Raw genomic sequence first — 26,250 nt, forward strand, 5'->3', positions numbered from 1 at the left:
TTGAGGGATTCTGTTCACCTAGCCAGCAGTGGCTGAGTGGGCCTGCCGCCAGACCCAGCTGAAGGGTCTGGGCAGCCACAACACCAGACCGGCGCGGCTGGTGGGCTGGCAGCAGGGACCCAAACCGGCGTGGGCTAAGCGGCTCACCCACGCGCACAGCGGGTTCCATCCGCTGGCTCTGCCAGCCGGGATCCTGCTACCGCACCCGCTCAGCCGCTGCCATTCTGGGCCAGGCCCTGCCCGGCTCCATACAGTGGGTATACCTACCTTCTCCGGTCTGCCCATTTCTCTCTCCATGCACCTGAGCTGAGGGTGGAGTGGACGACACAGGCTGGGGGTGAAGGGTCTGGCGAGACAGAAATCGGAAGGGACCAAGGTGGGCAAGGAAGGTTGGGTGGGGGCAGCTTACCTGGCCTTAGCCACCACATCTGGTGTGAAGGGTCCAGGTGGGAAGTGAGTAGGGTGCAGGAGCTCTCCGTTTGGTGCCAGGGTGGGGGTGATGTGCAGGGGATGGGATGGTGGGGGGCGGGGATGTGGGGGTCAAGAGTCGAGGGCTAGAGGGCGGGGCATGAGGGGGGTGCAGGGTCAGGGTAGGGGCCTGGGTAGTGTGGGGAGCCAGCCAGGCTGGAATCATGGAGAGTGAAAGAACAACAAGGGCTGGGTGTACAGGGCTCAGGCAGGGGCTGCCTGTGTGTATGGGCGTCAAGGCTCAGGGCCAGAGGCCTGGGTGACTGCTCCCAGGACTACCCCTCCTGGGACCCACCCCCTCTCTAAGCCTCCTGCCCCATGTCCCTGACTGCCCCCTAGGACCGCTACCCCCTACCTGTCCCCTGACTGCCCCAACCATTATCCACACCCGCCCCCCGACAGAACTCCTGGACTCCCATGCCTATCCAACCCTCCCACCCTCGTACAGGACCCTAGAACTCTGGACCATAACAACTCTCACCCTGCTTCCTGCTGCCCTAACCCCTCTCCAACCACCCTTGCCTCCTGAAAGCCGCCCGAACTCCAACTCATCCAACCCCCCAGCTCTTGTCCCCCTGACCACCCCCCCCAGAGACACCCCCACACCCTAACTGCCCCCCGGACCTCTTGCTCCCTGTCTCCTGACTTCCTGACCCCTATTCCCCCCCACCCCAACAGACCCGGCTCCTGACCTACCAAGCCCCCTGCTCCCTGACTGCCCCTCCAGAGACCCCGCCCACAACCACCCCTACAGGATCCCCCCCCTGGCTCCTGTCCTTGACTGCACCACCTACACCCAGTTACCCAGACGCCCACCTTACCGAGGCTCCGCCTCATCGGAGCTTTGCCCCGACGCTTGTGCACCGCCCCGCCCTCAAAAGCGCTTGCGGCGGGGCAGAGGGCTCCGGATGAGCTGGGCGCATTTATTTCCCTTCAAGGGACCCAAACACTGCCTCCGGGAGCGTGCAGCCCGGCCCCCAGAAGCGTGCGTGCACAGCGCAAGGGTCAGGGGAGGCGGGGAGGGGCGGCGGCATGCTGCGCTTGCGCGTGCCTGGCCGGGCGCGGACCCTGCAGCTTGCCCGTCGGCAGGATTTTTAATGCATGCGAGTCCCAGCAGGCCAGCCTTGTGCCATTAGAAATCGCGGTTTGTGTGCCTTTTGGCATGCATGCCAGTAGGTTGCGACCCGATCTAATGCGTGTTGATTCATTTACAGTTCAGAGGACATTTCACTTCAGAAGCTGCCAAAGCACTTGCGAACCAGTTCTATACATGTGCCCACTAATGAAAGGCAGCCATGGCTAGATGGATGCAAGGCCGGTTCGAGGACCAGGCTATCACAGGTGCTGGGTGCACTCAGAGCGTGGCGGCATTTCAGGTATTCAGCGGTGGAGGGTTCTATCCGCTCAAGGCCTGGGTCTACACACGCTTTAAATGATTTAAGGAGTTAAATCGATTTAACGCTGTACCCGTTCACACTGACACGCCTCTTTATATCGATATAAAGGGCTCTTTAATGCGATTTTTCTGTACTCCTCCCCGCGAGAGAGTAGCGCTAAATCGATATTGCTAACTCGGATAGTGTTAGTGTGACTGGAATCGAGTTATTGGCCTCCGGGGGTATCCCACAGTGCACAACTGACCGCTCTGGACAGGCAATCAAACTCTGAGGCACTGGCCAGGTAAACAGGAAAAGCACGACGAACTTTTGAATTCATTTCTGTTTGCCAGCGTGGAAGTTGATCGCAGCACAGGTTGACCACGCGAGCTATCAGCGGGTAACATTGCAGTCTCTGAGAATCGAAAGGACCAGCTGGACCGAACAAGAGTACTGGATTCTGATACGCTATATGGGGAGAGGATTCAGTGCTACAGAACTCCCTTTCGATAAAGACAAATGAAAAATTTGAAAGCATTTCAAAGTCTATGAGGGAAAAGGCTCACAGCATGGGACTCAGTGGAGTGCAGAGTAGTTAAGGAGCTCAGCAGGGCATACAGAAACGAGAGCAAGAAGGAAGGTCTTGGGTCAGGCGAAAACATGCCGCTTCTTATGCTGGCTGCTGCAGTTTTTAGGGGTGCGGCAACCAGTATCCACCCTGGCGTGGATTAGAGGTCCGGGTATTGTAATAATCAACTGTGGCTGATGATTCTTGCGGAGGGGAAGATGAGGAAGGAGAGCTTGCTGAGGAGCACAGCACTCCGTTAGCCCCACGGCGGACTTTTTGTGACCCAGAAATTACCGTCCAGCCACAAGCGCAGACGTGAACCATGGAGACGACTCTGGTGAGTATACCTTTGTTAAATACCAACATGGTTTAACCGCGTTTTTTAATGTTGATTGGCCTCAGGGCTGGATGCCATTCGAGCGTACAGTTACAGGAAAGATCTTAAGACGTTTGGGATGGAGCGAAAATTCAATAAACTCTTGATGAATCGCTTTGAAGGTACTCAAAAGCTTTTTGCAGAAGTTTCTAGGCAAGGCAGCCTATTGGTCCCTCTTTGTTATGAACTTTTCCACTGATGCATGTAAGCAAGTAATTTGAATCAGTTCACAAGCACAGCCGCGTATGGCCCAGGTGACTGTGGCATTTCAGAACATACTGTCGGATATCTGCGGTGGTATTCTCGGAGATTATTTATTCATGTAAACTGGTTGAAATCAGGGACTTTCATTAGAGGGGCGACATGCGATTTTCTATGGGCGCCGGCTTAATCCTTCCTTGCTCGTAAGCAAGCGGGGGGAGGGAGGAATGATAGGTCTGAGTTTCTCAGCGGTTTGCAAGCAGGTTTCCAGGTACTAGACATGATCATTGACCATGTCTTACATGATAGCAGAGCATTGCGGTGGCGGGGGAGGGGAAAGGGGGTTTTGTGGGGTTTGCTGGTCTTTAACAGGAACAGGCATGATAGATCATGTGTATTATGAACGTGAAGCAAGTCAACAGAAAGGCCTTACCAATGGCATGGCATGGAAGCTTAATTTGGATGCTCTGGACCTGCATCTGTGCGAGATCTGCCAATACCGAGCCACAGGCAGCTCATATTAACGTGCAATGGACTTGGTAGTGAATCACATGTGCTAAGTAGGTGGATAGTGTTATTCACTGTGAAAGAGTACAGCATGTTCTGTAAACATGTATCTTTTACATACTTCTCTCCCTGTTTTCCTCCCCATGGCAGTGCCAGTTGTTCCGGCCTCCCTACGCCACGAAGGCTGCTAGATAAGGCAGAGGAGGAAGAGACGCGAGATGAATGTTCTCAGAAATCAATGAAGTAACACGCAAGTGACCGAGCTCATGCAGTATGAGTGGAGGCGTGCTAGCAAAGTACGGAAAGATGCCATGAACGGAGGATGGAGAGCGCTTGGAGTTGAGAGGTGTAGGCAGGAGATCAGCGGCGGCTGGGATGCACGGCTTGAGTGCTGCGTGGCTCAAACTGATATCCTGCCAACCGCATGTAGATCTCAGGCATTTTAATTTAATTTTAAATGAAGCTTCTTAAACACTTTGAAAACCTTGTTTATTTTACAATACAACCCTAGTTTAGTTATATAATATATAGACTTGTAGAGAGAGACTTTCTAAAAAACATTAAAAAATGTATGACCAGCACATGAAACCTTAAATCAGAGTGAATAAATGAAGACTCGGCACACCACTTCTGAGAGGTTGCCAACCCCTGCATTAGATTTTGAGGGGGGACATGATAATAGTCTTCAGATATGCTAAGGGATGTTAGAAAGAAGACAGTGATCAATGGTTCTCCATGTCCACTGAAGTTAGCACAAGAAGTAATGGGCTGAATCTGTCGCAAGGGAGATTTAGGTTAGTTATTAGGAAAAACTTTAAGGGTAGTTAAGCTCTGGAACAGGCTTCCAAGAGATCCCCCTCACTGGAAGTTTTTAAGAACAGGTTGGATAGACACCTGTCAGGGCTGGCATAGGTTTACTCCAGGGGTCCCCAACGCAGTGCCTGTGGGCACCATGGCACCCACCGGGGCATCTAAGTGTGCCCGCGTACTCTCCAGTGGACAAGCATCCGCCAAAATGCCACCAACAAGCTGCAGCATCCCGAGGCATCGCTGCCGAAATGCTTCTGATTTTCAGTGGCAACGCCTATTGATGTTACCGCTTGTCGGCAGAAATTCGGTGGATGCTTGTCCGCCGCCATGGTCCTCCATGGCTCGACGAAAAAGGTCAGGGACCACTGGTTTACTCAGTCCTGCCTCAGTGCAGTGGGCTTGACTTGACCTCTCAAGCCCCACATTTCTATAAGTCTGTGATTTACACTCTGGATTGGTCTGGGCCTGGCAGAGAAAATAGGGATGCTGTGTGCATTACAGAAAGAAGAAGAAGAGCACTCAAAGACCAAAACCCTGCTTGCCAAGGAAGCTGAGAAGCTGCAGTTTGCGCTCGGGGAGATTGAGGTTTTGTCCAAGCAGCTTGAAAGAGAGAAACAAGTCTTTGAAAAAGCGTAAGTTAGGGAGGGTGGGGAGGGGGAATTTGTGTTTTAATATTTGAAAACAGGCAGCAAGTATTTGGTCTTGTTAGTAACCAAGCTGGGTATGACAGCATCGTACTTAATTAGGGACTCCATTCTCATGTGGGAACAATGTGTGTTTACCCTAATTTAATAGAATTAGATATCGGAGAAAAGTTAAGCACGTACTAAAGTGCTTTGCTGAATTGGAGCCAAAAGCTATTAGCAACCATAGCAATCATTATTTGTTCTGTTTGTACAGCCCCTAGCACAGTAGGGCCCTCCCTGGCCAGTGACTGGGGCGACTGGCCATTACAGTAATACAAGTAATAAAATCAGCTTCATCACAACAAACTCCCTTGCAGACTATATTTAACTATGTATTTAAATTCAGTTGACTTAAATGGGACTTAAGCATGTGCTTAATTTTAAGCTCATAATTAAATGCTTTGCTGAATCTGGACCCAAGTTCAGCCCTGTGAGGCCTGGAATTTAGGGTTTGGACGAGAAGTCTCTTTAGGTTGCCTCTAAAATGTATTTCTTTATGGTGGGAGAGGTTCAGCAGCGTTTTTTAAAGGGCTTTTCTGCCTAAGGCCCCAGCCCTGTAAAATGATTTGTGTGGGGGGATCATTTTGAGGCCTCTGGGCCTTTGCTGGTCTTACAGGCCTAGCCAAGTGGATCACTTTTGCTGGACCAGGATTTAAATATGTAGTCCCAATCGGTGACATTTGGATGCCTGAATACATAAGAACAGCCATACTGGGTCAGCCCAAAGGTCCATCTAGCTCTGTATCCTGTCTTCCAGCAGTGGCCAATGCCAGGTGCCCCAGAGGGAATGAACAGAACAGGTATTATCAAGTGATCCATCCCCTGTTGCCCATTCCCAGCTTCTGGCAAACAGAGGCTAAGCAGAGTAGCTACCATCCGAGTGGACAGCAGGTCTCCAAATGCTGCGGTGGCTGAGAAGTTCAGAGCTGCCTAAGAGGGTTGCATGGCCATGGGGGTGCAGAAGGAAGATCAGCCCTTGCAAATGAGAAGGTTCTTCAGCATTTAAAATTACACTGACGCTCATGTCACTTGCCTTCATTTTTGTTGCTTCTGTTATAGACTTTCCAACGTTAAGAGCAAAGCGCTAAGAGAATCCACCAAAAAGGACAAGCTAATAAGCAAATGCAATGGTAAGTTTACCAGCGGCTAAAGTTTGTTACACATTGCTCTATCAGCTTAGAAACAAAAGGCCAGTAACCAGGATTTACTTTCATTAGGAAGTGTGATATGACTTAATATTCATACTCCCGCCAAGACAGACACACACATGCCACCTGCCATGGAGTCTCTCTGGACCAGAGATCCAGGTGCAGGGGATGGGGGAGCACGTTCCATGCAGTCACTATTCCTGGGTACCTACGTGGACATGAAGCAGTGCAGGGAGTTGGTGGAGCTGTGGTTCCACTCGCCCATTAGTATATCAGCTGAACTGGTGCAGGAGGGAAGGAATCTGAAGCTGGGAAAAGCCTGGTGCAGATACGGGCCCGTCCTGGAGAAAGGGGACAGCGGGGAGGGAATCGTGCTTCCCTGAGTCACTGAGCAAAGGCTCGGAGTGTCCCTGCTTGACTGCTAAGGAGAGCTGGCTTTCTCCGCAAGCAAACGGCACATGTTAAATATCTACCCACTTTTTTGTCAGGTTTTCCTCCCAAATCAGGTTAAGGTGCTCCCGAGGCATTAGGCTGAAATCCCAGGCCAGGCAATCAGAATCATGTGTGGCCCAATCCAGGGCTTGAGTAGTAAAACATTTAATAGGGCAACGCTTTGTTCCACTCAGTCTCTTCCCCCTCATCTGTAATGAAAGCACCTTATTGTTTAGCATCAGGAAGCATGACCTGGAGATGAAGGCATAGGGGGAGCTGGGCCAATCCCTGCCACAGATAGAGCATGTGATCAGGCAAGTCACTTGGGGCCTGATCCTGGGATGTGCCAGACATCTCCTGGGAGGTGCCCAGTGCCTTCAGCTGAAGTCAGTGGGAGCTGAGGGCATTTAGGGGGTACTCAGCATTTCACAGGATTAGCCCTTTAACCTCTCTGTGCCTCAATATCTCTAGCTGTACTGTACTGCTACTGATACATACCTGCCTCGCAGGGGGTTGTGAAGCCTACAGACATCCATGCAGCGTCCTGAAGCCTTCAGATGGAAGGGGCTAGACCCAAGAACCTTTATTTTTGGTGTAGTTCTGTTTAACAAGCTGTCCTCTCACCTCAGCTGCCCCAGTTAGGTTTCATGCCGGCATTGCAGACCGTTTATGTTTATGATCAGATGCACAATAATGTGAAACTAATCCAGAACTGACTGTAGCCCAATGTCACTGTCCACATTTCAGCGCAGAGCTAATCTCCATTTTGGGAGGTGTTGGAACATGTTCCCCATGTTTTCGGTATCAATGTTTGTAGCTGATCATACTATAAGAAATCCTTAAAACAAAGGCCAAAAAAAATTCAGCTGCCGTGTTGATACCAGAGGGAATAGAAATGCACCGAAGATTAGCTGCATCTCAAGTGAGTTTTAAGCCTCAACTCCCCCTCCACGTTTTTTGGTAGAAATTGAGAGCCATATTGTGAAACAGGAGGATCTTCTGAATGACAAAGAGAATGAAATTAAGGAGCTACAGCAGTTCATCACCAAGCAGAAGCAAACACTCAAGTGAGTACTATCTCCTTAGATGGTTATTGGCCTTGCGCTGAAGCCAGTGGGAGTTTGATGCTGACCTCAGTGGGAATACGGTGTCTATTTTGTCTGTTTCAGTGTTTTAACAATCTACCCATCTGTCTCTCTAGATGTCTTTGATGTCACTTCAAAAGTAATCCCGTTAAATTCACTCCAACTAGAAGCCACCTGCCTCCACACTGACCCTTTGCTCCTGTCAGTCCCCTTCCGGCTCTGAGCCCTTGCAGCATGCCTGGAAGGTCAGCAGGCCGGTGCTGTTTCAGAGCAGGTGGGAGGGGAGTAGATTCCACAGCTGAGGGACCCTCACAGAGAACATCCTGCCAACCCCCAACATGTAAAGCAAGAGAGATCTAGCTCAGATGCCTCTGCTGATTGCAACCAGGTCAGCATGGCACAGGGCCAAGGCATCTGTCATGCAGGTGGATCCCAGTGCTGGGAATGGGCATCAGTATTATGAAACCCGTTCATCAGCCTCATTGCTAGCCATCTCAGTAGAGCAGCCAAGGACTGAGTTGTCCGTGGAGACTTCCCCTCTGGACTGTCCCTCCAGATCAGGGGGTAGGCATATTAATCAGGGGATGTTTGCATTCTGTGCTTGTGTTGTACCTGAATGAACCCTCTCTGCGGCTGCCAACCTTGCACCTTTCATCTGCATGAAATTCTCTCTAATTAAAGCACTGCATTCTTCTTCGGGTGTATCTACAGCATGGGGCCCATGCTGGTGTCACCCCCTTAGCCTAGACACAGCCTATATCTGCATAAACGGTCTCTGTTGGTGTAGGAACACCACCTTCCCGAATGATGTTGGCTACATCAGCAGAAGCCCTCTTCCATCAGTGCAGCTGTTTCCACACTGGGGGTTTTGTCAGCATAGGTGTGTCGCTTGGGGGGTGGGCTTTTCACACCCCTGGACAAGGTAGCAATGCAGACATAACTTTTAAGTGTGTACTACGCCTGAGCCGCCTCTTGACTGAGCAGTGGGTCTTCCCTGCAACTTTCATGGCCGGAGTCTGATTTACCATCCTGACACTGATTGCCAGGAACAGGAGAACTATGTTGCTAATGCCACAGAGTGAAATCAGTGTAACCTTGGTTTGCTAACACACCTGGCTACAGAGTGGCAAAAAACTCCTGAGTGCTACCACCGGGGCAGCCTTTAGCTCTGGCTTAATAGAGGATCCTTGTTAATGTGGCCATTTCCTTAGGAATTGCTTAGAATATCCCTGATTAACCTGCCCAGGAAGCGACCAGGAGAATTGGTAATAAATTAGCAGCGTGATGCTTGCCAGTGCCACTTTCTGATGGTAGTTTTGTTTGTTTTTGCAGGACTCAAGTGTCAGACTTAAAAATACAGAAACAACAGGAAAGTTACATAGCGCAAGTGCTGAAAAAGAAACAGAAGAAGGGTTTAAAGTGACTGTATTAAACATTACACTGCAATCCATGTATCCCCTCGATACGCAACCACTGTAAAGATTCTAGTGCTCACCGTTACTGCTGTGGCCAACAAGGCCAATAGCAATACCCTATCACTGTCTCAGAAAGGTTGTAGATGGGTCATAACATTAACCCATCAGTGGGCCCTGGCCTACACAAACATACTTTTCCTGGCCTGGTGCAGTGGGGAGGCCCCTAGGGCAGGGGAGAGGTCAGGAAGGGGGTTGGAAAGCGAGCCCACCATGCACTCATCCTTCATTAGCAGCTCCTGTCCTGTGGGGCTAGGCCCAACTCCCCATTCCAGGCAGTGCAACCTGGCACATGGGGTTTGTGTTGCCACCACCCACTCAAATTTTGCCCAGCTACGCCTCTGTCATGACAGGTGAGTGCCCAGGCCAAACCTGAGTGCAGATACAGACTTGGGCCACTGCAGTTTGATATAATGCGGTGGCCTTTCACCGCTGGAGCCTGGTGCAAGTGAAATTAATTAAATGGGCTTCCCCTTGTCCTCTAAGCACTTGTGTGCTTCACAAAGCCACCACCTCAGCTGGGGCTCTGCTCAGAGCAGACCCCGGGTTGCAATAGCGGCTGTTCCTTGGTCACTGCTGATGTGGGCTGAGAGCTTACAGGGAAATGCTCCCATTGCCTAGCCATGTTCTGTCCCTTCCTCACCAGTGCTGTTTGTGTCTCACAGCTTCCCCTGTCTGGCCCCCCGTGCCCACCAAGATAGTGGCAGGGACAATCTCATGAAGCTTGGTAAATACTGTTAGACCCCAGAAGGGTGACGGGATACATGTACAGACCGAGTGACTTCAAATAAAAGATTTTAAACTAAATACCTCAAGATCAGCTTCCCCTTTACTGCTCTGTCATCATTTGAGCTCAGTCTTGTGTGTCCCTTGCTGGCTGAAGTCTTGAACCTGGCATCTCTGCACCATGCCCGTTCTCAAGGGGAAGATGAGACTCCTCAATGGTTCAAGAAGGGCCAGTAAATTTCTTTCTTGGACTCAATGAGGACTCTCGGCACTGCATTCCTGTTCCCAGACATGCAGATGCAGGTACCCAGGATGCAGTGGAGGGAGGGCAGGATGTGACCCTGCCCCCAAGCAGGGAGACACCCCAAAGTTCCCCTCTAAGATGGACAGATCCTGGGGGGAGAGGGTGCCTGTTGCTTTAAAATAGTCTGTGGTGGGAGGGCAGGAGAAGCTGGGCTGCATTCTGCATCCATTGAGCCCTAAAGTCTTGGCAAGGAGTGTGTAACACTCTGCGTGAGCCTTTCCCCGCACTGCTCCTGAAGCACAGTTCCCAGCAGCCTCCTGCCCCCATCACCCCAGCCTTCCAGTTGCTTCTGCATCACACTCAAGCTTGATGACACTCAGGGCCCGACACCCTCCATTCCCGAAGCTCCTGGCTCCCCTGGCTGTGCCTTTGTCCCCTGCCACCCTCATACTTTCCATTGTGCTGCACTGCAGCCCTCTCCTTTTCCTTCTCACCCCCCTGTAAACCCAGCTCCCCAAACTCCCCTCCCCCTCATCCCTTTCCTGAGCCTTGTGTTTTTGGCTGCCCTAGGGCCCTCAGTCCCTGTGGAAGCCTGTGGTATTGGGGGGGGCTGCATGAGGAGCAGCCGAGAGAGGGAGTGGCAGGCTGCATGAGATAGCAGTGTGACCAAGCCAGAGGGGCCCCTGCATTGCTTGATTTTTGGGGTGGCTGGGGGCAGAAAGGTGGGGAGAAGAATGAGAAGAGCTGGAAGGGGTGAGCTACAGAGGGGGCAGCCATGGGAGTGATGAGATGGGCGGAGTGGGAGAAAAGCAGAACAAGGAAAAGACAAACGCCACCCTGCAGGTGCCTGCTCTCCTGCCAGGCACAGCCATGGGGCGCCACCTCCGAGCAGTGACACCCATCTGGAGTGTGCAGATGGGGTGGTGAGGGGAACACCCAGGAAACAGAGGCTCCATGCATGGAGAAATGTCTCCCTTTTTCTTCCCTTTACTGCCTTAGTCATGGTCAGGGAATTTGTAAACTCCCCTCTGCCTCCCCCCCCTCCCGCCCCATCCTAGCCTGCTCTTGAGCTATAGTGGGACACTCCGGAGGTTGAGGGACAGTACATCTGCACTGCCGCTGACATACCAGATGGGGCTGGAGTCCCGATAGCACAAGTAAGATGAAACCCAGAGTGCTCCATAGGTGATGGCTGAAGAGCCCCTGAGGGATGTGTCATGTGCAGCAGGTAGATGGCAACTTTATCGGTTGATCATGGTTGAGGGAAGTAAAGCGGAGGGAAGTAGGCAATTTACTTCTGTTTTCCCCATGGATGATAGGTCCAGAGCAGTTTCATTTCCCTGACAGAGACACAGTTTGGCCATCAATGGCAAGTGTGAATCTCCCACTGAGGAAGCAGCATCTGAGCGCATCCCCTGTGTAAATCTGGAATGACTCCTTTGCTTTGTGCGCGGCTCACTGAGAGCAAGGTTCAGCCCCATAAGGGTTACACACGTATCCAAGGGCAGAGTTCTCATGGAAAAAAGCACTTTCTAAAGGCAATGCCCCCTTATCCTGCCTCCTACTCTAGCCCAATTAGGATAAGCACATGACTAACCACACAGGGAGGCTTGTTGTTATACCATGGCCTTGCCTTGCTGATCCCATCTCAAACAGGACTATAGCATAAGCCTTAAGGAATGCTCTAAGATGAAAATTAGATCAACCTAGCTACATTGCTCAGGCTGTGAAAAATATTATACCTTGTGCAACATAGTTAGGACGAGCTAACTCCCACTGTTGATGTAGCTCCACCCTGCAGCAACCGAGCTACCGTCGCTCTGAGAAGTAGATTATATTGACAGAAAAACCTCATCTGTCCATGTAGCATGCATCTATGCTATGGCGCTACTGGGGCACATCTACAGCTCTGTAGTTCTGCTGCTGTAGTGTAGACATACTCTACACTGCTTCGCTGCAGTTCCTGCCAGAGCTCAGCCTATAAAGAAATCCTGAGGCTAATTGACTGTTTTGGGCCAAATTCAGCTGTTTGTCACATGAGGTGGAACCAGTGGGCTCCGAACCCTAATTCATGGAAGCAATATTGGACCCAAACACCAGTCAGCTGAGAGGTCTTTCCACTGTTGAGGGGGCTGTTGACAGCACAAAGTGCCAGAGGCAAGCAACAGTGGTTCATGGCCCGGAGTGCGTAGCGCCAATGAACACACCAGGATGGAGAAGCAAAACACAAGTTTATTTGAGCTCAAATAAGGTGCAAGGGAGAATGCAATCTCAAATCCTGCACACTGCACACAGGCAGGGCACTAGTATTTATAACCCCCTTTCTTGTATTTTTCTTTTTATGCTATTTATTGTGTGGGCTACTTTCTTAGGCGCATGTTCTTGGCCATAACATTTGCTTTTTATTTATTTTATCTAGTATTAGCAATGTCTAGTATTACCCAGCTTTGCTAACTATGGCCTTCTTGTTTAGCAAGTAGCATAACACAGGTGGTTACAGTTAGCACATTAGTACAGAATGTTACAGTTAGCATTTTAGCACAAAAGGTTACAGAAGTATAGTGAAGCTAACACGCAGGCTTTTAACATGCTAACATGGAGGTACTTTGGTTCACGCAGGCCTTATTACACAGGTCTTAAGCAAGAGGATTTTTACCTAGTGGCACCAACAACTCCCTCCTTTGAGAACACTTAAACTTTTGGCTGAGTTTTTTCATATTTAGAAGATAACATATTATTAAGTAAAATGATGTCAGCGCCTTCCATGAGAGGGTACATAGGGGTTTTTGGAGAACAAGAGGTACAAATTTTATGAATAAATGCTTTACAGCAAGTAAGCAAAAGGAGAGTAACGATACACAATACAACGCCAGTGAGCAGGAGACGAATTAGCCCTGTTTCCACCCATTCAAGATTGGGCAGCCAACTAAAGACGGTATTAAATAGGGAGCGAGCCTGTTCCAGGGCCTTTCACTGGTTAAAAGCCTGCTCGGCGGATAAAATGTGCTTATTAATGTCTTCTGCATTTTTTGGGACATATGTACAGCATTTTTTTTTAATAAGGGCACCTACTTTGCCCTGTGAAGCCAGAACATAATTTAGAGCTTGGCGGTTTTGTAGGGCCAACAGTCGGAGCTGATAAATCTCAGAGCTGATGCTCTTTTTTATAGCCAGGGTGTTATTGGTAAACTGAGTGAGAAACACAGATAGCCTTTGATAAAGTTGGGCTAGTCGTCCCACCCCATATGATGGAAGGAATATTATTTTAAACCTATTTTTCCAACTGATAGGCTCGATGGTGGCATATAGGGATCGCTGATACCTAGGGCGACCTGAGGGGGCCTGGGCTAAGAGGCGGAGAGGAGGAGCAAGATAGCCCAAATAACAGCTTTCATAGCATCCATGAGAAAGCCATTTATAGGCACTGTTATCACAGACCCAGAATGATTTACCATAGCTAACCTTTTTATTGTAACCTTTTTGGTTCCGTAGGTTGGCATTTGCGGTGAGAGCAAAGGTTGCACTGCCGGTCTGCTGACCGGTGGGATTTACTAGAGGGATAGTAAAATTTATACCAGGACCGATATAAAATTTACACGTACTATTTCCTGCAAACCAAGTATGGTTACTTGTACTGGTTTGCTGAAAGCATATAAGACCAGTGGGTGGAGAGCGCAATTGAATAGACTGGGGCTTAAGAGTGCTATTAGAATAACGAGTCCAAGAGCCATTGTGTAAACCATAAGGGGCCTTTTTGGTACAATTGAGTCGTAACCCTTTATTGTGAGAGGTGCTGTTTTTGGTTACCATTTACCTTTGACAGAAATTTGACCAATTTTGGGGAATGACTTTTCAGGGTAACCCAGCAGCGTGATGTGGGATCTGGGCACAAATTCAACAGTTGGAAAAATTAAACTTCCGGGCAAAAGCAATTTTTAGGGCTTTAAAGGTGTTAACAGTAAAATTCTTAGGAGGGCTGGGACCCCAACCGGCGTGTAGTTGGGCAATTCCAACAGGGAGGATTATGACCCAAAGGAGCCACAGTGGGCCTAAAAGCCTAGGTTGCCAAAACCCCAAAGAATGAGAAGGACAATTAAAAGACATATGAGAAACAAAAGGATTTATACTGCTAGGCGGGGCCCTTTTTGGGAGAACAAACACAGCCAGTTTTTAGGGTACTTTCGGGGAAGGAAATTAGGGTGCCCAAAGGGAAAACACTGCATTTAACACTTAATGCTGACGAGGGTGGAAATAATATTGGGGCTTTCCACAGACCTGTACCCAAGTAGGACCGAGTCCCAAAGGAGGAAAGGAGGGTGATAAGAACCCGTGAACTTTTTGAGTGGGGCCCCCATATACAAAGACGTGCACTACCCACCAACGTTGAAGGGAGCAATAGTATGGACAACTAACGGGGAATGTGAAACCTTACAGGAGGGCTTTCACCCATATAGGGTCTAGGGGTGGAAGAAGGTTGGGCTTGGCCCTTATGTTGTTTAAACAACAGTTTTAGTTTAAGATTAGTATCGTTGGGATTACTGGCGGGCTGAACAGTTTACTGGTTTGTTGATGATGGAGTGGAGACTTTTTTTAGACGAGAGTGATGAATTTAGGTCTTGTGCCCCTTAACCTTGGCCGCAGTGTGGGAAACCAGCAGGACTGTGTATGGTTCCTTTTACCGTTTTTGCAGGGGTTTGTCCTTTCAGGTATGCACGAGCACGGAGTCGCCTGGCTGCAAGGAGTGGACAGGAGCATTTAATGGAGAAGGCTGTAGATTTTTGGTATACCCGTGAAGAGAAGAGAGAACAGCAGACAAAGAGCACATGTACTGTGACAAAAACTCACACCCTATTTCCCACTTCCCTGCCAGAACTGGTATACCACTTATAGGCCATGCCCTTTTAAAGACAATTTTGAAGGGACTAAGTTCTAATCTACCCTTAGGGAGAACCCGAATACGAAGCAGAGCAAGGGGCAAAGCATCAGGCCATTGTAAAGAAGCCTCTTGGTAGATTTTTGAGAGGTGTCTTTTAAGGGTTTGATTTGTACGCTTCACCACACCACTGGCCTGCGGTCGCCATGGGGTGTGGAGCTTCCAAGGAATTTGCAGGGCCTCCGCTATATGTTGGATGATTTTTGATGTGAAGGGTGTTTTGTTGTCCGATTTTATTCACTGGGGGAGCCCAAAGCGAGGGATGATTTTTTTGACAAACTTAAGGGCTACTGTTTTGCTGTACAATTACAGCATGGGTAGGCTTTGGGCCATTCACTGAATCAGTCCACTAAGATGAGGAGGTATTTGAACCCTTGGGTCCGGAGAAGCTTAGTAAAATTTATTTGCCACACCAGTCCTGGGCCTGGGGTGGGTTTCAGAGTGGCTGGTGGCACTGAAGATCCTGGTCGTGGATTGTTTTTTTGGCAAATTAAGCATTTAGCTTGCACCTGAGAGGCCAGTGGTCGAAGTCCAGAGGTCAGGAAATATTTATTCATTAGCAGAGTAAGGGCTTTTTTGCCAGCGTGAGTAGTTTGATGTAATTTTTGTAGCACCGGTTGGATTAGACTTTTTGGCAGGAGGATCTTTCCCTCTGCGGAATGGAGCCATCCCTCCTTTTCCTGAAGACTGAGCCTGTCAGCCAGCTGCTTTTTTTTACAGGAGTACTGAGGAGTTGCAAGCTTTCCTACTGAAGGAATGAGGGCGAGCATGTGGGTGGTTTTAGCTGTCGGTCGGTTTAGGGTGGCAGCACGCTTGGCTTTTTTGTCCGCTCAAGCGTTGCCCCTGGCTACATCTTGATTTTTTTTTTTTTGATGTGCCTTGCAGTGTATTACTGCTGTCTTCGCGGGGAGCTGTACAGCTTCTAGGAGCCGGAGAATGTGAGACCCAGGCTTGACTGGAGAGCCTTGTGCTGTTAGCATTTTCCTTTGCTTTCACAGACCGGCATGAGCATGCAGCACTTTAAACGCATATTTGGAATTAGTAAAAATGTTAACTTTTTGTTTTTTTGACAGTTTAAGAGCCCGAGTTAAAGCTATTAATTCAGCCAGCTGGGCTGATGTCCCGGCAGGCAGACTTTTTGCTTTCACTGTCTTGTGGAGAGTTACAACTGCATAACCTGCCCTTCTTTGTTCATTAATAACAGCACTGCTTCCATCAGTATACCATTTATAGTTCGCATTTGGAAGTGGCTGATCTTTTAAGTCTGGGCGACTGGAGTATTGGGCATCGATATCGTGCTTCTGTTCCTTTGTTTCAGGTAACAGGGTGGCTGGGTTAAGGGAAGGGCAGGGCTGTAGGGTAACTTCGGGGCTTTTTAGAAGTTTAGCTTGGTACCGAGCTACCCGGGCCTGAGTGAGCCAGAGACCGCCCTTGGCATTCAGCAAAGCCCGGACCATATGTGGAGTATACACTTGTACAACCCCCCTGCCCCCCCAGCGTTAACTTTTCAGCTTCTTTTAAGACCAGAGCAGTTGCCGCAACCACCCTTAAACGTGCTGGCCATTTTTTTGCAACTTGATTTAGTTGTTTGGAAAAGTAGGCTACGGGACGTTTCCAGGTGCCTAACAGCTGGGTAAGCACTCCCAGTGCTACTTCTTTTTGCTTATGTACATACAATTGAAATGGCTTAGAAAGGTCTGGTAAACCCAGGGTTGGGGCTTTTATTAATTTTCTTTTGAAAATTTTAAATGCTCTGTCAGCTTCTGGAGACCAGTGAAAAGGGTCCTGATTTGTTTCCTTGACACATTTATACAATGGTTTAGCCCACAATTTAAACTCTGGGATCCATATTCTGCAGAAGCCCACCATTTCCAAAAATGCCCTGAGCCGTTTATGATTGCTTGGGATAGGAACTTGGCATATAGCTTCTTTTTTTTCAGTTGAAAGCTGACGCTTTCCCTGCCTTATGTGGAACCCCAGATACCGTACTTTTGGGAGGCCAATCTGAGCTTTGCTTTTAGCTACTCTATATCCTCAGAGTCCAATAAAGCTCAGGAGGCTTGCGGTGGCTTTAAGGCAAGGGGACAGACCCACAGCTGCAATTAGCAAATTATTTACATATTGCAGAAGGAGGACCTGGTTCTCATTATTTCATTCCTTCAAGTCCCTAGCCAGGGCCTGGCCAAAAAGGGTGGGGGAGTTTTTAAATCCTTGGGCTAACACAGTCCAGCAAAGCTGCTTTTTAACCCTTCTTTGGTCCTCCCACTTAAAGGAGAAAATCTCCTAAGATGATGTATTAACCGGAATTGTGAAGAAAGCGTCCTTTAAATTCAAAACTGAAAAATGGGTATACTGCCCCCCCACTGAGGCCAACAAGGTATATGGGTTTGGGACGAGGGGGTGCAGAGTTTTAACTCGTTCATTAACTGCCATTAGGTTCTGTACCAGCCGGTATGTGCCATCACGCTTTTGAACAGGCAAGATAGGAGTGTTTCAAGCTGACTGGCATTCTCGAAGTATACTGTACTGTAGGAATTGGTCTATGGTTCCCTGTAGCCCTTCTCTGGCTTCCCTCTTGACTGGGTACTGTTTGATTTGCACCAGGTCTTTTCCTGAATTTTAACTGGGGTTTGGTGTGTGGCTTTTCCTGGGATCTTTGATGCCCATACTAAGGGGTATATCTGATTTTTCCACTGGCTCCACTCTGGGGCTTGCATGGCTGAGGGTTCAACTGCAAGGGTTATTATTTATGCATTTTCGGGTGGTAAGGTGAGGGTTATTTTATTTTGAGTAAAATGCAGAGTGGCACCTAAGCGACAAAGTAGGTCTCGCCCTAGTAGGGGCGTTGGGCAATCGGGGAGGTAAACCAGCTTGTGAGATATAATTCTGTTTTCCAAAGCACGTTCCGCTGGGGCATATACTGGACACTTGGCTCCTTTTCCTGGGGCACCCACCACATTAAGGGAATCTGCCACTGGCAGCTGGAGGGGCTGGTTTACAGCAGTCCGTGCCGCTCCAGAGTCTACTAAAAAGTCTATTTCAGAGTTTCCCACCCGCATTTTTACTCAGGGCTTCGGGGGCGGGATGCTCCATTTTCCCTGACACCTCAATTCATTATTCTCTGCCGCCATTATTCGGGTACCTTTCCTCTTAGGGCATTCACTTCTCCAATGTCCCTCCTGCAGACAAATAGCACACTGGTTGGGACCCAGACGTCTTTCCTGTGAGCCAGGACGTCCACGTCCACAGCCCCTTATTCCCCTTTCTCTTCCACCTTCCCGTGGCCCTCTCCTAGTGCCGGCCTGCACTGCCGCTACCATCATTTCACTTGCTTTTTCTCCTTTTCTCCCTCTCTAAGGCTATAAGCCTTATTTGCAATTTCCAAAATCTGTGCCATAGTTATGCCTATTAAATTTTCCTTTTTCTGTAATTTCCTTTTAATATCATAAGCTGCACGGCTGAGAAAAATGCCCTTTATTATTGCCTCAGTTGCCTGGTCATCGGGGTCTGCACTAGTATTCTGCCGAATAGTATCTTGAATGCGCTGCAAAAAGGCAACCGGAGTTTCTTTTGGCTCCTGCACAAGTTCATAGGGTTTTGCCCAATTATTGTGTCTAACCACAGTGCCTAAGACCATATAAAAGCAAATCCTTATAAGCGGATAGGCGGGCAAAGTCCTCCTTCTTATTCAGGTCCCACTGGGGGTCTCTAAAGGGAACTTGATCTTTAGGTTCGGGGACATGTTCCTGGTGTGCCTCATGTTTTCGCTCTGCCTCCTCCCTAGCTCTTGCCAGTACCTGGGTCTGCTCCACTTCAGAGAGTAAAGTTCTTAAAAGAACCTGACAAACATCCCAGTCGGGCTTGTGACTTACTAGGCATCCCTCAAAGACTGAAATAAAATGGCTTGGGTTTGTGGAAAATTCTCCAGCCTGTGCTTTAAAGGCTGCTAGAGCCATGGAATCAAAAGGAACATGGTTGTACACTCGCAGAGTTTCTGCCACACGGTCCTGCGCTGCTTGGCAGGATATTTGGGCTTCGGTAAGTAACGGATAGACTCCTACTGGGGGAGCACTCTCCGGGGCTGAGGGCACCTTTCTTTCATATGGTGGGAGTGCTGTAGCCAAAGGGGACACTGGCTCTGCCATTACAATGGGGGAGGGGTTTGGAAAACTAACATCAGTTACTACCAACCCTGTAGGGGTTGCATTATACCTTACAGTTGGGGTTACATTGCACCTTAACAAGAGATCTGACCTGTTTCTTAACATCATAAACAACTGTGCATACATAAGTTCATTCCATTTGCCTGTTCGCTGGCAAAACAAAAGTAACTGAAGGATAGTATTGTAATTTACTGATCCTTCAGTGGGCCATCTCTCCTGACCCTTAATTAATACTGAGGCCAGTCTATTGTACAAAACCTCTGCAACCTATTCTTGTTTAACGAATCTGAACCAAACACCTTCCAATTCTCTAGAATGCGTTCTAGGGAGGTACACTTTGCCTTCCCCACCTTGCTCTGCCCCTGCCCCATGTCGCAGGTAGACACTGGGCGTCCCCAGGTCCTAACAGAGAGAGTCCGGACAACCGGACTGTTCCTACCTTATCCAAGGGACCGGTTCCTCACTGTCGCCCGGGACCGGTTCCACACCGTCGCCCGCAACTGCTTCTCCACTACTCGAGCGCGTTGCACCGTTGTGCCTTCCGAGGTCAGTCGGATCACGTCTCCGCCGAGGCCCCCGATGAAGTCACCGGTGCGCGCTGGGCGTTGGTCGTCGCTGTAATCCGTCAACCGTCAGGAGGGATCCGGGCAAGGCCAATTTCAGCCTCTTGGCCCACCCAGGGGCACCAAAAACTGTTGCCAGCACAAAGTGCCAGAGGCAAGCAACAGTGGTTCATGGCCCGGAGTGCGTAGCGCCAATGAACACACCAGGATGGAGAAGCAAAACACAAGTTTATTTGAGCTCAAATAAGGTGCGAGGGAGAATGCAATCTCAAATCCTGCACACTGCACACAGGCAGGGCACTAGTATTTATAACCCCCTTTCTTGTATTTTTCTTTTTATGCTATTTATTGTGTGGGCTACTTTCTTAAGTGCATGTTCTTGGCCATAACATTTGCTTTTTATTTATTTTATCTAGTATTAGCAATGTCTAGTATTACCCAGCTTTGCTAACTACGGCCTTCTTGTTTAGCAAGTAGCATAACACAGGTGGTTACAGTTAGCACATTAGTACAGAAAGTTACAGTTAGCATTTTAGTACAAAAGGTTACAGAAGTATAGTGAAGCTAACGCAGGCTTTTAACATGCTAACATGGAGGTACTTTGGTTCACGCAGGCCTTATTACACAGGCCTTAAAGCAAGAGGATTTTTACCTAGTGGCACCAATAGGGCTGAGCCTGAGTTCCTTTGCGCACACACAGCACAGAACAGAATTGGGAGAGTCCAAGTGTTCAAACAGCCCTGCCGCACTGTGGTTGTATTTTCCATACACACACTGGTCTACAGCCATTCCTTTACACAAGTGACTTCAGTGGTGTTATTCCAGCCCAGAGGCTCTCTGTAGTGTGCTTGCCGATCAGTGCTCAGCTGAAAATGGGTCAATGCTGACCTGAGCAGCTGTCATTCACAGAGTGGGAAGGGGCTTGTATCAATAATGTGCATTGCAGGTTGTTGGGCTAGAGTGGACCAAGGAAGTTGTCCCATGGAATTGTGGGATACTTCCAGGTGACTCCTGGGACCCGAGTCAAGCAGGGCAGTGTGTACACTTCAAAGCAATAGAGCTTGGACCCTGGGTCCCAGTTTAACTCAAGCGTGGACCTCCAGCCCTGCAGGCTCCTGGCACCCTGAGTCTGAGCCCTGGATTAGTGCAATTGCAGTGTAGACGCAAGGGGGATTAGTCTTGAGCCCAGGCTCAAGCATGGGTTTACTTTGCAGTGTGGACGTACCCTTAGTCACCAAAGCACCAGCAGGAGGGTAGAGGGTACCATGCTGCTTTCCTTCAGAAGAAATATAAACCCCAAGGCCTGGTCCCTTGTGCTCACTACAATCCTGTGGCACTCTGGCTATCTACATGGGATGTTACTCTGCAGCAAGCCAGGGTATGAGCCTATGGCACAATGCTTTGTAGCACTGTCCGGCTGGGATGCTACTGCACAGCAAGCTGGTGCACTGGAGAGTCACACCCCGGCTTGCTGCACAGTAATGTCCTGCATAGACCAGCCCTCAGGCCCAATTCAGATGTGGGGTCTGTACAAACAGTGTCCTGGCCAGATTTCCACTTGGTTAATTCCCATCTGCTACCTGAAGTCTTGGGGGTCAAATCTCCAAATGTGTAGCGCCATGGACATGAAGGGAGCAATGCAGTAGCCGAGGTTCTGGCTCGTTATTCCTAAAACTCCTCTGTGGTGTTGTGGATGCTGTTAACAACTATCACATCCACTCCAGAGGGGATTCTGTTCAGTGGCATGCATGTCCCTGCCTTACCTCCTGGAGCACTGTGAGGATTTCTTCATTAATGTCTGTAACATGTCAAGAGCCTTTGCTGAAACATCCCGGAGAAAGGAACATTGATGACCAATACATGAACTCACACATATAGTTATAGAAGAAGAATCTGACCCAGTTACAGATGGTCTGTCCTCCTGCTAATGCAGCAAGGATGGGGCAATAGAGAAATCTTTATGGGCAAGTATTTTGTGCTCCTCCAGCATGAGAACTGAACAAAAGCGGCTTGTGATGAAAAGGGGCAGATTCTAAAATGCTCTCCCTTTTTCAGGCACTGAGTTCAGAAATCAAATGCTGGGGATCAAGGCTTGAGCGCTGAGCTGGTTGGGGCCTTTTGATGTAACAAGCTGTATGTCCCAAGCCCAAAATTGTCCCACTCCCACTTTCATTCTTCCTCTGCACTCTGTGTGATGTTATTCATCCTGGAGAGGCGAACAGAAAATGAACAAAGCAATCAATCTGCCTTGAAAGCCTGTGAGAGCCATGCTGCCTCAGCTCTCAACTCTTCTAGGGCTGTTTATACAATGTCACCTTCAGTAGCACATTTGAGCTCCTAGCTCTCCCCAACCCATTGATGGTGACATGAAATCACTCTTTGTGCTGAACAAGAGGCTACTTCACAATGGCACTGTCTGATGAGCTCAAGGTAACACAGACTCACGAGGGCTCAATCATCTCGAAGGCCACAGCACCAGGGCTGCTGGGCAATTATATGATTCTTCTTACATTTAAATAGCTCATTTGGATGTGGTTCAGTTTGGCGGCTAAATTCCCCAACCATTCTGTCCACACTGAGCGTGCTCCAGTCCCAATCAGTCTCTGAGTGTGACCAGGCTGCACATGTGCCAAGCCCACAGTGACAGAGCATGTCCCAGCCCAGGGCTACAGGACTCAGGACTTTCCCTGTAACAACTTACTGCTGGCTGCTCCAGGCTTGGAACCAGAAGTGAGAGCTGGGAGCCTGTCTCCTTGGTGTCTATGCCCCTGGCTGGTGCCCAGGCAAAGAGGAGAAGAAGGGTGGCGAGACTGAGGCAAGGGGTCAGAAGGATGGGGGGAGACTGAGCCAAAGAGCCGGGGGAGCGGCTGGGAAGAGGAGCTGAAGGAGGTAGGATGGAGGCCCGGGCTATGGAGCTGAGGCTGGGCCGAGGCAGAGCGTATCTGGGAATGGGACACAGAACCGAGGGGGGAGAGGTGAAGGGAGGACTGGGACTAGGTCAACAAACTGAGGGGGCCAAGAAGAAGACTGGGACTCGGACAAGGGTAGGCGGGAAGGGCCAGGAGCAGAAGGGGTCAGGCTTGGGTAACTTCCTAATTGCTGATGGCAGGACGCTGTAATGTCAAAGTTCTTTTAGCTGTTTTCGTGTGTAATACACGTTGAACAACACGGTGGTAAACGGCTCTCTCGGTGATGTTCCAGCACTGACCAGCACTGATTGCCTCCTCTCAGCAGTGACTGGAACTTCTGGAGGCCAGTCCCGCTCCCTGTTCCCCACCCCGGCAACATCCCTTAGGTGCCAAAGGTACGCTCTCTGGTCATTTGGCCGGGGACGTTCACAGGTACACACGATAGCATAAAGCATTGCTAGAGGGATCTCAGCACCAGACTTTAGCATGAGCCAGGCACTAACAGTTGAGGAAAACTTGCCCCAGGGACAGGTTAATCCATAGCTTTCCATTAGGGAGATTCTTGCACCTTCCTCTGAAGCATCTGCTGCTGGCAGTGGAGTGGTTGGACTGCAGGGCTGGTCTATGCTGGCAATGCCTATGTGACGCTGTACACCACATTTCCATCAGTGTGCCTGAGGGCAGCGTTTGCCCACCAGTCCTACCTGGCATGCACAGGAGGCCTGCAAGCTAGCGCCATGACTCCTTGCTGCCTGTGTCATCAAGTGGTTAGGGCAGAGGACTGGATGCTAGGACTCCTGGGTTCTGCTCGCAGCTCTGCCCTAGACTCGCTGTGCGAGTCACTCACGCACTCCGTGCTGCATTTCCTGCAGTTGCAAAAAACACAGTCCCTGACTCTGCAAAGAGATGTCTGCAGCTGAGCTCCCATGCACAGGCAGCGCCGCAGTGAAATCCAGGCAACTTTTAGCAGGATTGGGCCCACTTCTTTATGTGTTTGTTTAGTTGGTATCAGCTGTGTCAATCACAGCCTCTAGCTGCACAGGCATCAGTTTTAACACAGCACAGCTTCTTTGGCACCATGTCAGGTCCTGAGAACTAAGCACAACAGTGACTCAGCAGACTCCAGACTCCCCCTCCGGCCCACACTGAAGGCGCAGATGGGCCTTGCTGCCTGTGCTGGAGGGCATTCGGGCTTGCTTTGGGGATGGGGTCTTACTGATGCTGGTCTGGCCTCCTTCTCAGAAATTACTGGACATTTGCAAGGGGCTCTGAGATTCTAGGATGAGCGTTACACCTTGTTAATTGACTCTGACAGAAACCTTAGGAAATGGATGTACAGGGCACTCAGACTCAGAGCTGCCTTTTTAAGGCGTCTTCTTTACTAGGATGCAGCAGAGATCAATAGGATTTAGGCCTACGGTTTTCCTCCAAGATTGTCTTTTCTTTCGACTCCAGCATAACTCTCTTAGTCTATGCTTAGCTGCCTGCCCCAGGCTGCCCCAAGAATAGTTGAGCTCTTTAAAGGGCCAAGCTGCATGGACAGATCCTGCCACCTTGTGTGGCACAGCCGCTGGTGAATTATGGGCCTTTCATATGCCTTCTGCTTAGTCGCTTCCTCTGTTTCTCTGGCCACACTTGGTGTATCTGCGCCTTCCCACCACCTCAAGAAATGAGCGAGGGCTTTGTGAGTTTGGGGCATTCAAAGTGGCTGCCGCCTGGAGCCCGGGTTTACAGATCTCGCTCTGGCGCTCTCATGTTTAGAGCCTCTGCAGCTTTTTGATAAAGCTAGACGGTAATATGGGCTCACATATACTCTCAGACTTGTGTCCTCCGAAGCCAGAAGGATTCCAGCAGCTCAAGGCTGTTTTGTGAGTGGAGACTGATGGCCAGTCAGAATAGCTGTTTATTATTTATGGTAGGTTTACTGTGGGCTAGACTGTATCTTTAGACTGAGACCTGAGCAAGGCGAGATTCATAAATGACACCATGCCCCGCCCCCAGGAGCAGCCTAGAGAGGTCCTATGCTGCAAAGACAGCCCTCAGAGGCACAATTCTCTTCCTGGTTCCTCAGGCTGCAGCTTACTCCCCCATTATGTCTGACCAGCACTCTCAGGGGAGTGGTTGGGAGCTTTGGCTCTGCTCCTACTCTCACACTTCCTCACCCATGAGGATTGCAGAGAGTAAGGGCTCCATACCACACCAGGATCAATCGATCTGTCTGTCATGTGCTTACATGGCCCTCGTCACCGTAGTCTCAGAAACCCTGGACCCAAGATCCAGGTAAGCTGAGCAAGGCTGTGAGGTGCCTTACTTCCCTGCTAGGCTGAGCAAGACAAGGGCATAATGCTGCTCTGTCATTTAGCTTTCTTAAGCTACTGTCATTATGCATTATAAGCCCAACCCACTGCAGGCCTTCAGTGCATTGAGCTCCTGCAGGATCTGTTTCTCTAGTCTCAAAAAATAATGCAACTATTTGGCTGTAAAATAATGATTGGGTGAAAAATACCAAAAGAACAGTGTCAATAATGATCTGGTTGCTTTAGCTTATTGTCCTTTCTGGACATCTCTTGTAGAGTTTCATAGAGGAAAATCAACTTTGTATAGTGCTTGTCATACCATCCTATCGACTTTAATAGGGAATTCTTTCTCTGCTACAGAATTCTATAGGACGGTTTTAAAAAAACTATGGAAAGGACCTTATTTACTATTAAGCTCTGTAGGTTTGAGAGTCCTTTGTGTAGAAACTTCTTAATTCCTTCCTTGTTAAAATCTATGAGGATTCTCATAAGGACCAGGTGCCCCAAACATATGCTTCACAAGACGGATTTTCAAACCCAAATTGCTCAGATGTCTGAAAATCCCTTCCTACAACCATACAATACAGTTCATTGCAGCTAGCATGTCTGTCAGGCTCCAGGCATGTCTCTGGCAAAGGAATTGACTGCAGGAGAACACTCCTCCAGTAAGAGTTTGCTGAGTATGTAGCCCTGATTCTGAAGATCCTGCTGCAAATTGATGAGCTCCATCAACTCCCATAGACTTCAGCACCCTGGAGGGTCAGGCCCCAAAGGCTGCCCCTAAAATAACCCAGTGACCCAGCAAAGCAAACAGTCTGCAGTTTGTTTGAACATAGAAGAGTTAATCGCCCTGAGAGTTATTTCTAGTAACATCTTTTTTTAATTGCTAAGAGTTATATTTACTCCCCTAAGTGAACCCAATTGAACAGGAGTCTCCAGTTACTTCTAAACCTGGCACAGCTCTGATGCATCAGCACCTGCCGCTGTTATTTTGCTGATCTGTTTTAACAAACAACAACCACCCAGATCATAATCTCCAGTAAGACCAGTCTAGTACATCTGATTTTATAGCTATGAAGCTGACACGTCTGCATAGTCTCACTGATGTTCAGATGCAGATTCACATGCTTTGAACCCAGTCAAGAAGATCTTTCTTCACACAACTTTTTCTAAACATGGATGTGCTCAGAGGTGTCAGCTCCAAAGGCAGATTTGGTTTCAAGCTCTGCAGAGACTAAATTCATTCTTGGCGTTGAGACAAGTTTGGCACCCACTTTGGGAATGGT

At 49.2% G+C, this 26,250-nt stretch overlaps 1 protein-coding gene across 1 annotated transcript in view; it reads left to right on the plus strand.

Annotated features, from left to right (window-relative positions):
- The window catches only part of SPATA24 (spermatogenesis associated 24), a 19,551-nt gene extending 9,615 nt beyond the window's left edge, over positions 1-9,936 (plus strand). The window contains exons 3-6 of the mRNA XM_075068055.1: positions 4,808-4,938; positions 6,052-6,122; positions 7,537-7,639; positions 8,990-9,936. Of these exons, the coding sequence (XP_074924156.1) occupies positions 4,808-4,938; positions 6,052-6,122; positions 7,537-7,639; positions 8,990-9,080 (396 nt within the window). The 3' untranslated portion in view covers positions 9,081-9,936. The remainder of the gene's footprint in view (positions 1-4,807; positions 4,939-6,051; positions 6,123-7,536; positions 7,640-8,989) is intronic.
- Positions 9,937-26,250: the final 16,314 nt, after the last annotated feature.

Source organism: Chelonoidis abingdonii, chromosome 7, assembly GCF_003597395.2.
Source record: "Chelonoidis abingdonii isolate Lonesome George chromosome 7, CheloAbing_2.0, whole genome shotgun sequence".
Taxonomy (NCBI): domain Eukaryota; kingdom Metazoa; phylum Chordata; order Testudines; family Testudinidae; genus Chelonoidis; species Chelonoidis abingdonii.